The sequence below is a fragment of the Hylobates moloch genome, unplaced genomic scaffold (assembly GCF_009828535.3).
Source record: "Hylobates moloch isolate HMO894 unplaced genomic scaffold, HMol_V3 SCAFFOLD_3, whole genome shotgun sequence".
NCBI classification, from domain to species: Eukaryota; Metazoa; Chordata; class Mammalia; order Primates; family Hylobatidae; genus Hylobates; species Hylobates moloch.
Window position 1 is genome coordinate 101,366,340 of NW_026652278.1, and position 12,404 is coordinate 101,378,743.

The 12,404-nt window shown below is 45.4% G+C and overlaps 1 protein-coding gene across 11 annotated transcripts in view; it reads right to left on the reverse strand.

The window, feature by feature from the left end:
* The window catches only part of KIAA1217 (KIAA1217 ortholog), an 877,411-nt gene that overhangs the window by 337,748 nt on the left and 527,259 nt on the right, over nucleotides 1–12,404 (reverse strand). For 4 of the 11 annotated variants that reach the window (XM_058436622.1, XM_032145137.2, XM_058436623.1 and 1 more), the window contains exon 1: nucleotides 7,326–7,552. The exons of 2 other annotated variants lie outside the window; for them this stretch is intronic. In XM_058436622.1, the coding sequence (XP_058292605.1) occupies nucleotides 7,326–7,395 (70 nt within the window). In that variant the 5' untranslated portion in view covers nucleotides 7,396–7,552. Of the gene's footprint in view, nucleotides 1–7,325; nucleotides 7,557–12,404 lie in introns of those variants that run through there. 5 more of the 11 variants (XM_058436621.1, XM_032145183.2, XM_032145178.2 and 2 more) reach the window with 5 other exon arrangements.

The window sequence follows — 12,404 nt, forward strand, 5'->3', positions numbered from 1 at the left end:
GAGGGGGTTTCACCGTGGTCTCGATCTCCTGACCTCATGATCCGCCCGCCTCGGCCTCCCAAAGTGCTGGGATTACAAGCGTGAGCCACCGCGCCCGGCCAAGAAAATATATTTTAAGTTATCCAGGACAGCGAGATGAATTAACAGGATTGAGCCTCTGGAAAGGTGATTTCTTATGCAGGCATAACATACATCTGTCTACATATACACATACAGCCATACAGATGAACATCCATGCATGTCCAACGGCAACAACAGGGCAGAAAGTCGCATCCTGCCTTACTATGCCACAGAGGCTCACATGATCTATTCTGTTTCATCCAAAGAGCATCAAAAGAGGTCTAGACAGCCAGGACAATAACCCTCTTTCTTTTTTGAAATGAGTTGGGAAGGGAGCTGGAAGCGGAGAGTTTTGGGGGTCAGAGCCAATCTTCCGTCCACATTAATCTTTGAGCAGCCCTGACTTACTGGACTAGACTCATCAGACTCCTGTTTTTTTCCTAGCACTTTCCACCTCATGTTGCTTTTCTGTTTTTTCTTTCTTGTGGATTTTTCTAAAATATCTCCAGTTGCTTCACAAGGATTGATGCGATTTAGAGGAAAGGTACAAACAGCATCAACCACTAGCAAGGCTAGAAGGCTCAATGCAGCCACTTGGCAAACATTGGATTGCCTTTGGAGCTCACTCCTTCCTTTTGTCTCAATTTCCTGCCTTGTGCCTTCCACCCAATGCCCAATGCTCTATCATCCTCTTACCTCGAGGCACCTGCTGTCCTGTCACCAGCACTCAGAGCCACCTAACGCCACTTTCCACACAAAGGCACTTCACCACATCTGTCACCTGAGCCTTTTCCTCGACAAAGCTCAGTTCTTGGAAGCGTCAAGCCCCACACCTGAGGGAGAAGCAACAACTCTGCCATTCCAGCCATTTAAGGAGAATGTGGTCTTTTCAGCAGAGAAAAACTAAGAACGATGACAAACAAGAGAGGGATCAGGCAGAGGACATTTAGTCACAATTCCACAGCCATGTTGTCAGAGATCTGAGCCTGGCCAACTCCTCATTATCCACATGAATAGAGAAAAGCTCAAGTGTGGATTATCCAAGCCATCAAAACAGAAATACAATTCGATTTCTTGTTTGGAATGCGCTTTGGTGTTAACATTTAAATATGGGTGTGTCTAGCTGTTTGCTATTCTGGGAATCCTTGTCAAACAAAATAATGAAGCTGTAGCATGAAGGCAAGGCTTGGGCTTGCTGAAAGGCAGTCCTGTTTCCCTTTCCTGCCCCTCCCAGCCTCTGCAGAGCCCCAGGGCAACTCCTCCTGGGAGCTCACTTCAAGCAGGGCAAAGAGCAACATAGGAGCTTAAAGCCCAGCGAAATCCCTGGAACATTCCCTGGAGAAGTGAGGACAAGGCAGGCAGAAATGCTAGAGGGACACTCTTCAGGAATCCAAGGGGCTCCCAGGCTAGGATTTGGCATTCTGGAGAGAAAGCATAGAAAGTAGGGGCTGGGGCAGACACCAAACACGCAGAGGCTCATGGAAGATGGGGCATCCTCAAGGAGAAAGCCACACTGCAAGTCCCGCAGGCAGGCAACTGCAGGCACTGCCAAGGCCAGCTTCTTCGCCACAACTCGGGTTACTCTGGCTGGGTCAGCTGACCTGCAGCAAGGGATTTGGGGCCTTGCATCACTCAGGCATTCCACACCTGCTCCAGAGCCAGCAACAGTGCTGACGGCTTCCCTGAGATCCTATTCCTGGGTCAAGATTAGGTAGGCCACAGACTCTTAGGGAAGGCATCCCTCACTTCTTTCTAGTGGCTTCTGGATAGCTGTCTCCTTCTCAATTGTGCTGAGAAGCTCGCTTGTCATAGGGAGCATCATAGGGAGTTGCTGTTTGGTCTGGTTGTACAACCTCTCTGGGTGTACCGTGGCAGAGACAGCCCTATGTGTTCGACCAGAATGCTCTTCTGCTGCACACAGAGGAAGACCACATTTTCCAGCCATCTCCATCTCACTGGGGCCTTGTACTAATTCCAGTCAATGTATTGTGGGCAGAAGCCACGTGGGCCACCTTTGGTCGGGGCCCCTGGACCTCCTGAATAAACTTCCATGTTCTCTCTCTCTTTACTCTTTGGCCAGTTGAATACAAAGGACCCAGCAGAACCCTCCAAGGCCGTGGGGGATAGCATAGTGACAAGGCAGGAGGAGCCTCAGCGGCCACCCAGGAAATCCACCTGGCCACAGAAATCACACTGTGCTGTGTGTGAGTGAGCAATTAACCTTAATCATGCAAAGCCACCAAGATTAGAGGGTGGTTACAACAATTAGCCTATCCGATTAATACACATAATCGGTTAGCAGGCCGCAGGATCCTACAGCATCCCTCAGTTTTCAAGCTCCCTTGTTTTTTTTGTTTGTTTGTTTTTAGAAACAGGGTCTTGCTCTGTCACCCAGGCTGGAATGCAGTCATGCAATCATGGCTCACTGCAGCCTCGAACTCCTGGGCTGAAGTGATCCTCCTGCCTCAGAATCTGGAGTAGCTGGGACTACAGGTGCATACCACCATGCATGGCTACTTTAAAAGTTTTTTTGTAGAGACGGGGTCTCACTGTGTTGCCTAGGCTGGTCTAGAACTCCTGGCCTCAAGTGATCCTCCTGCCTCAGCATCCCAAAGTGATGGGGTTAGCTCCCTTGTTACTATCACAACATATACACAAATCAGCACAGAAATTACAGCTGAAACCAGGTCATTATATTCCTCTATAGTACCTTAAAATTTTGTCAGTGATGAAGAGGATTTCTGGTATAGATCTTAGACAAAAGAGAGACAGGACCTCCTCTTCCCAGAAAAGCATTCTGTGTCAAGCACTGATTGATTGATTCATTCATTCATACAAATATTTGTTGACTGCCTGCTCCCACACTGAAAGGAGTTAGGAGATACAGTGTGAAGTAGATCAAGTCAGACTTAATGCCCTCATAGAAGAGTCCACATTTGAAATAGAGAGGCCAACCACAAACAAATCATATAGACTCTAAATGTCATGTTAACGGTAAGTGCTTTGAAGAATGAAATGGGATAAGGGTACAGAGACTGAGGGGGCTGTTTTAGAGGAGGCTTCTGCATATCTGATTCCCCAGGCTTGCACTCGAAGGGAGGCCGCCAATCAGAGGGTGGGGAAGGCAAGCAGGTGGGCTGATAGCACTTCACTTGCATAGAGGTTTCAAGACCTTAGGAACCAGAGCAAAAGCACACACGTCAGGACTGCTGTGGACAGAGTCATCCCAAGGAATGCTGTGGACAGAGTCATCCCAAGGAATGCCTATGCCCCAGGGTCACACTGAAGAGCCCGTGGGCTTCAAAGGGAATATGATACAGTTAGATTCATGTTCCACCAATAATTGTTGAGTGTCTACTCCGCAAAGCACACTATGCGCTACACTTCCCCATTGTTATTTACCTGGTAGCCGGGCTATTCAGCCGTGGAAGCTTCATTGATTAGAGCTATTCTTAGGGTGATCATATACCCCAGTTTGCCAAAACAGCTCTGGGTTACAACTGTTGTCCCAGTAAAATTATTTGAGTGTTCCCTTTCACTCTCAAAAGGATCTCATTTGGACAATAAGTTACATGATCACCCCAGGGATCCTTATCTATAGCAGGATAATAAACTCAAAGTCCCAAAGTGGTATAATTAGACTTTCATTCAACAAATGATTATTGAGTGCCTTCTACAGTGCCCAGTGCTCTGTTAGGTTGCCCGGTGCTCTGTTAGGTGCTGGAAATGCAAACGTGAATAAATAATACATGGTCCTTGGTGTGGAATATCACATTGTCATTGGGTAAAACAGATACACAGGCAGACACAAGAGAGAGTGCAATGATAGAAATGGACGTTATGGGTGATGTTAGCATCAGAGATGTTGCTCTCCCCTGTGGCACTCGTGCTCACTGGGAGAACTAAACATGAAGCCATCCTTCTCTACAGCATCATATTCACCCAGAACTGAACAGGATTTTAAAAATCTAACTTGGATTTTTCTTCCACTTTTGCCATTTTTTCCAGCCCTTCCTTCCAATCGCCCTGACCTCTAGATGCTGGACTGCCTTGTGGGGCATCCTTTGGACTTTTTCTTCCGCACACAGGTTCAGTCTCAGGGGATCTCTCCGTTCTCAGTCTCCCTTCAGCTCTAGTGATTAATATCCAAATTGCAATCAACGTCTCCACTTGGATACCTGATAAACTTCTCAGTCCTAATCTATCAAAAGATTGCTCCTCAGACCTTCAAACCATAAACACCCTCTCATCTGTTCTTCGTAAATACTCCCCAACTTAGGCAAATGGCAACTCCATTCTCCCAGCAGCTTACACCAAAATTTTGGAAGTTGTCTCTGACTTCCCTTTTTCTCTTACGTCGCAAGTTGAATCCTTTAGCAATTGCTTTTTTCTTGTCTTGTTTGTCTTTTCTTTTTTCATCTCCTCTCCTCTCCTCTCCTCCCCTCCCCTCTCTTCTTTTCTTTTTTCTTTTCCCTTCCTTCTCTTTCTCTGTCTTTCTCTCTCTCTTTCTTTCAGAATCTTACACTGTTACCCAGGCTGGAGTGCAGTGGTGTAATCATGGCTAACTGCAGTCTCAACCTCCTGGCTGAAGTGATCCTCCTGCCTCAGCCTCCCAAGTAGCTGGGACTACAGGGCACTACACCTAGCTAAATTTTTTTTTCTAGAGATGGGGTCTCACTATGCTGCCCAGGCTAGAGGAAATGCTTTGGGCATTACCTCCAATACATACCTAGAATCTGCTTGCTTATCGCCACCTGCTAATCACCACCTGGTCCAAGCTAGCCCTGGTTCTTGCCTCCTTGACTGCAGAAGCTTCCTAAAGACCTCCCTGCCCTTCCCTCAACCCTACTTGGGTTGTGCTCAATACAGCACCCAGTATTACCCCATTTAAAAAGACAAATCCCTTTGTAACTCACCTGGGCAACATAGCAAGACCCCTTCTCTAAAAAAATAAAATAAAATAAAATAAAATAAAATAAAATAAAATAAAATAAAATAAAATAAAATAAACCATGCATGGTGGCATGTCCCAGTAGTCCCAGCTATTTGGAAGCTAAGGCCAGAGGATTGCTTGAGCCCAAGAGTTCAAGGCTGCAGTGAGCTATGATCACACCACTGCACTCTAATCTGGGTGACAAATGAGACCCTCTCTAATAAAAAAAAAAAAAAAAAAAAGAGAAGTCCCACCTGCCAGGAGATTCCCACCTCTTTCAAAATAAAAGCTCTAGTCCTTACAATGGTTTCATGGGCCCTAGGTGATTTGGCTTGGGATTACCTCTCAACCTCTTTTCCTCCCATCCTTCTCCCATGTTCTTGCTGTTCTTTGAAAACATTAGATTCCTGCTGTTACCTCTCCTGTGTTTGTTCAAATATCACTTCAGTGAAGCTCTTTCCAATAATCCTATTTACAGTTTCATTCCCTATTCCTTTTCCTGCTTTATTTTTCTCCATAACCTTATTTCCATCAAATAGGGTTGCCAGATAAAATACAGGACAGCTCAGTTAAATGTGCATTTTACATAAATAATGGAGAAGTATTTTTAGCATAAGTATATCCCAAATATGGCATGGGATATACTTATACTAAAAGAAAAAATTCACCGTTTACCTGAAATTCAAAGTTAGCTGGGCCTCCTATATTTTTATTTGCTAAATCCAGCAATCCTGCCATCTAACATGCTATATATTTTATTTATTTGCTCACTGTCTGTCTCTACTAGCTCCCCACCCCCTGAAACTTGGTCCTTACACTGTAAGTTAAATGAAGGCAAGTATTTTTAGTCTGCTTTGTTCACCACTGGATGTCTGGCAGCTAAAACAGTGACGTCTACATAACAGATGCTCAATATTCACTGAATGCATGAATTGGTGAGCAAAGGAGCACACTGTGTCAGCCTGACCATCCTGGCCTCCGAAGCCTCTGAATTGCCCTGATTGTTGGAAAGTCATTTCTTAAATGGATCCCTTTCTAACGGCCCCTCTAGAATCTGGGTCATTTCTTTCAGGACAGGCCCAGTGGTTGAATTCCTGCAGTAGGATTCTGTCTTAGAAAATGGGGGTGGGGGGGTTGTGGGGGTCGGGGAAACGAGGTAGCCTTATCTTCCACTGGATGCCACTGACCCCGGTGGCCTCAAGGAGAGTGCTGTGCTTTGGCAGCAGGAACGCAGACACCTCGACAGATGACTGTTCAGACTCAGGGATTCTCCAGCCATTACAAAACTTCAAGTTTTCTGCATTTCACTGGGGGATTTCTATCTCTTGTCTTGTAAGTTCTCCTGTCTGGCTTAGCTTTGCATTTTCAGCGTGGATGAGTCATGTGTTACTTCCCTTTCACATTTTCATAAAACACACACCTTTTCCCCTGTGCATAATCCCTACTCCCACGCATAGCACTGCACTCCCGCACATCTTTGTTGTGTACTGGCCCCCGCATGAACCTGAGGGAGGGTGGGGCGGGTGGTCCAGGGTTGTATGGTTTATGAACATGCTGCCTATATGATCCCTTAGAATCAGCTCTTGGCATCACAGGCATCAGATGCCAGAGAGCAGGGACCTCCTCTGGCCACCCAACCCCGCTGCGAAATTTCTTTGGAACAACATAAGCTTCTGGAAATTCCCTACGGAAAAGACAAACCTATTATAAACACAATTAAAGGGAAACTGCCTGGAGAAAATTTACCAAAATTGTCCAACAACTCCCAAGTTTTGAATTAAAACATAAAAGAAGATCCAGAGTTCTATCTATCACCCAGATGCTCAAGCCCTCCCCTGCTGCTCGGATCTGTAAAATAAAACATGCCTGGTTTCTGCGATTTAACTCTAAAATTCTGCACAAACTTTGCAGCCAGCATGCATCTGCCACATGGAATCCCCCAACCAATGAATGGAAGCTGCCGTCCTAGAGACAGTTTCACAAAAACAGCTCCTTTCTCCCATGGCTGGAGCCCCGGGGGGAAATGATTAAAAGCTGCTTAGTGATTTATTTGTCATTGCTTAGAGATACAGCTCATGCTGATGGCTCACTGTGCTACAAATGTGACATCACCCACCACCTCTTTTGCTGCTTAAGAAAATCGTGCCAGAGATAAAGTCAAGCCTAAGAAATCACAGTTCTCTATTCTCTACTCAGTTTGGAAAATGTACCATCCCAAGAAATTGCCTTTTTTTTTCTTTGCCGGGTCCCTGCGCTGCAGTTTATAAAAAGCAGCAAGCGGCAAGGGGCACGCGTCCCTGTAACTCCATCTTTGAATGGGTCTGTTACTTACCCTGCATCTGTCTTCTGTCTGCTGAGTAAGGAAGGCACGGCTCACATTTCTGGCTTTCATTTTCTTCCATTGTCTCTGCCTGCCGCAAAAGCTCCTCGCTCTCTGGAAACTTCAGAGCGCAGTTCTAAAAGCTCCCAGAAAGCGCCTGGGAGGGGGCCCGGGGCTGGGGAGGAGGGGACGGTGCGAAACCCCACCCCAAACTATTTTCCACTCCGGTGCAAAGTCTCCCTCGCCCGAGAAAACTGCATTCCAGCGCGGGGCCTCTTGGATCTCCCCTTCCCCTGGCCCTCTGTCCCTGGGTTTGTCCGTCCGTCCGTCCGTCCGCAGGCGCGCTCCCCGGGGACTGGGGGCTGGGCTCTGCCAGGGCAGGGCGATGCGGGGGGAGGCCTCAACAGGTGACGGCCACTCCTACCAACAACTGGGCCTGCCTGGTTCCACCGCTGCAAACCACCGAGGCTCTGCAGCCGAGGAAGGAAAACATTTCACACATGATTAAGGCCGGGAGCCTTTGCTGGGAGCCAGTGCCCTCATCTCTTTAATCTCAAACGGAGAGTGAGCCTCCCAAATCGGGTGATGCATACATTAAGAAACAGCAACCTGTTGAACCTGCCAAATTTCAGTGAACTCCCTAAAAAAAAAATCCCAAACAATTTGAAAGAAAGAGTATATGCTGGGTGTTGTAAGTAAGCACTTCCCCGCACTAACTTTTTAGGGCCCGATTAACATCTATGAAGAGGTATAGCGTCATTTGCACACAGTCGATTTCAATAACTTAATCTGGACTTTTTAAAAAAAAAGTTTCTACTTACTTGCCTCACTTTCTCAGACTCCTCCCTCCCCCAACACACACACACACACACACACACACACACACACACACACACTCAGCCCTTTATCACAAATCTGAAAGGTAAACTAGTAAAGTCAACCTGAAGCTCTTCCAGTTAACCACTTCAAAACATCTGAAAGACAGTGAAAATGCATTTCTTTGGATGGGCAGAGTTACAACCAATATACTTCTTCTCCTTTTAAACCACCTACAAATATTTATTTTGTTCTTTACCCAGTCCTTGAAAAACTGGCAGAGTTCCCAGAGAGTGAAAATACGAGGCATGATGTCCAAAAAAAAAAAAGGGAAAATAATTTAGGCAACATTAGCTCTGCGATGTCAGATATCTCACAGTAACACAGTAGCTAGGAGGAAGAGTGCGATTTTGTAACCTGTAGTAGCCCCGTCACTGGAGGGGTAAAAAAGGACAATGGTTAGTCTGGTGACCATACCTTGCCCCAGTTTACAGGGCATTCCAGCAAGGTTTGAGATTGATTTAGATCAAGAATGTGTGCAGAACAATGGCCGGCCTATGTTCCAGATTGTGACCTTGAGTGACCCGTGTGTTTTGGCAGTGGGGGTGACGTATTTTGGCCATTTAAGACATAAGGATGTGGAAGCACCTAACAGACAAAGGATGTAGGCTAAAAGGAAAGGAGACATACCAGGAAGTGACTTATACTCACGTCAGGAGGGGAAGAAGAGAGCCCCTCAATTCTTAATGGGATTTTTCTTGAAATCCAAGAAGACGTGGTGAATCTTTCAAAAAATTAAAGCAGTGTCTTGGCAGCCTGAATAGAGGCAGTGGGGTTTGCAGGGCAGATAACTTAAGGTCTCTATGACTTTGCAACAGAATTACCTCGCAATCTTGCTTTAAGGAGGAACTAATCTTACACAGTTTCTGTCTCGGTGGTCCCTGGGCAAAGGCCAGATGAATCTAGTTTTAACCTTACTATTTCCTTAGGTGCAAAATGTTCATGAAGGAGGGCCCTCCTGTGTTCAGCCTTTCAGATCCAGATCATCCTGATTCTTGTACACTGTTGTGTATTTGTCTTTAAAGTATTAATGCTAGGAAGAGTGGGGAGGAGGGCGGGAGAAAAGTGTGTGTGTGTGTGTGTGTGTGTGTGTGTGTGTGTGTGTGTGTATGAGAGACAGAGAGAGAGAGAAAGAGAGAGAGACAGAGAGAGAAACACTGTAGCAGCAGATGCAGCAGCCCAAATCAGATGTCCCGCAGCCTTTGGTTGTGACCCTAATCCCCTTGCTCTGGTGTCCAGAGAGCCCGTCCTTAACAGCTCCTACTTGTCATTTGGTGTAGCACAAAGGCAAAAACCACAGGATGAAGGAGGCAGCAGAGGGCTGCCATGGCAGTTGGCAGCCACAAACAGCACCCTGCCCCGGGGCCCTCCTGGCTAGCTCAACCCAGGCAGAAAAGATCCATTGGCAGATACTGACTAAGATTTCCTGGGGGCTGTTTGGAGGGTGTCAGAGCAGTCTTTCAGGCCTCTGTTGACCCCTAGATGGACAAAAATAGGGAAATGTGTCCCACCAGGTCTGAACTACCATTTTCCAGGCAGCCCAAGGAACCCCCTTGGTCAGCCGACCTTGTGTTCCAGCTGCTAGGACCCTCCCCTCCCCCATATGGGCCAAGCCGACTGCCCTCTCTGCTGATATTCCAGGAAGCAAAACTCTGTGATATGCACAAGAGAAAAAGGCATTAGGGGAAAGAGAATGAACATGAATCGTTAAGGATCATGAAACCTAGACATGTATTTACGGGAAAATAATGTTCTTTTGAATGATCAAACTTTCTGACCATTCTACAGGGAAAAGCTTCTATTGGGTTACTTACTGGCCTTTCGTTCCTCTTTAAGAAGAGGAACTGAAAACAATTTGAGAAGGCGCTCTATGTGCCCTTGCACCGACTATTCCATATCTTTCTCCAAAGCACAGAGACCTTCCTAACAATTTAGCACTGATTGTCAGTGTCTCTGGAAAACAGTAGCTGTATTCTGTAATGTATATAAACTTGGTAACTCCGATCTTCAAGAAAATACTCTTATTGTCACTGCTGTCACTGTGGAGATGTTCTTCTTTCTGGAAGAAACACTATTTGAACTAGAAGTAGGTGTATTTCTTTCTGGTTTAATTTAATTTCTGGGCTTAAAAATTGCTATTACATTGCAATCTGCCTACTGCTATACTTTGAAATTTGCTGTGAAAGCCATAAGGAAAGCGGGAAGAACTTGAAATCTGATTTTCCTCCAGTCATATAGAGAACCAGAATAATAATAATACCAGGAGGCTAAGTTTTCAACTCTGTTTCTGTTAACAGGGAAAGGTGCAAGACTATTTCTTGGTTAGTGGTTCCATATGTTGCAATTCATGACTCAAAATGAGCTACCACATAAAACAAATGTCATTTAAAAGGAAAGACAAGTGATGAGATAAAAGAGTGCTCTAAAGACAAATGGTGATTTTGCGGTCATAGCTAACCCGTTACAGAACTGGATCATTATTGGTGTTGATAACGCAACGTAAATGGCATCCACCATGAAGAGAATTAATCACAAAAATCATAAACAATTGCATATGATTTCTCAGCAGGCCAATTATAGGGTTGTGGAAAGCATGTCAACTCCCTTCATGTAAATTTTTATTTTTTTCTTTCTTTTTTTTTTTTTTCAGACAGCGTCTTGCTCTGTCACACAGGCTGGAGTGCAGTGGTGTGATTTCAGCTCACTGCAACCTCCACCTCCTGGGTTCAGGTGATTCTCCTCCCTCAGCCTCCTGAGTAGCTGGGACTACAGGCACATGCCACCACGCCTGGCTAATTTTTTGTATTTTTAGTAGAGATGGGGTTTCACCATGTTAGCCAGAATAGTCTCGATCTCCTGACCTTGTGATCTGCCCGCCTCGGCCTCCCAAAGTGCTGGGATTACAAGCATGAGCCACCGTGCCCGGCCTTTTTTCCTTTTTTTCGAGACGGAGTTTTGCTCTTGTCGCCCAGGCTGGAGTGCAATGGCATGATTTTGGCTCACTGCAACCTCTACCTCCCAGGTTCAAGCAACTGTCCTGCTTCAGCATCCTGAGTAGCTGGGATTACAGGCACCTGCCACCATGCCTGGCTCTTTTTTTTTTTTTTTTTTTGTATTTTTAGCAGGGACGGGGTTTCACCACATTGGCCAGGCTGGTCTCGAACTCCTAAGCGCAGGTAATTCGCCCACCTCGGCTTGCCAAAGTAATCACGCTGGGATTACAGGCGTGAGCCACCACGCCTGGCCTATGTAAGTTTTTCAACAGAGAAATCATTGCAAGAACCAAGAGTAAGCGGAATTGCCCTGATACATATTTAATATTTTTTCACTTTAAATCCTATTAAGAACCAGATAGTTGAAAATGACTTGACGTCAGGACACAAAAGAAATAATTAACGCTTGCTGAAGTCCTTAAAATGTACTTTTCAAAGGCATTCCTAACTGTGAGAGTCAATTAAAACAAAGTGAAAAACAAAGAAGTCAACAAAGTGTTTCAACCAGAGGCCTCATGTTTGATGTGTTCCACATTAACTGTTTCTAAAAGACAGGCTGCTATGGTATGAGGCCCTGTAAGTCAGAAATAAAGGATTTTTAACAACTGGAATAACATTTGCTTAAATGGATGATCTGGCGCTTGTGAAATGTGGGATCTCCAATCCTAGTCTTGACAGCAATGTGTCAGGTGGTTAGGGTGACCTTATACTTAGTATAAACCAGCATTTGTGAGAGGGAAAGTAGACACTATTAATAATTACAACTGGACAATAAGAAACCATGACTGTCCCTGCAAACCAGCACAGATGGCCACCTATGTGTGATCCCAAGATAAGCCCTCTGGGCGCCTTAGGTTTCCAAATGTGAAGGGAACATAATGATACTGTTTGAGTTTCCCAACAAAGACCCTATAAAAGAATCTTAAACAATAATTAAAAAATAATTAATCTTAAACAATAATTAGAGCAAAGGTGTGAGCCTCACACGAACTGTATTACAAGCCCCACTAACAATTTCACAAATTCCATAGTATGATATATTTCTATATGACTCATAGATCAAAACAGAATTTCCCCTTCTGTGTTAAGAGCAACAATTTCACCAGGTAACCTCCAGCATTCTCTCCAGAGGATAACCAATCTTCCCTTACTTAAAGTCCTTAAAATTCCAGTGGCTCCGAGGAGATCCTGACAGACAATAAGCGAGGTGCCCAGGAGCCCC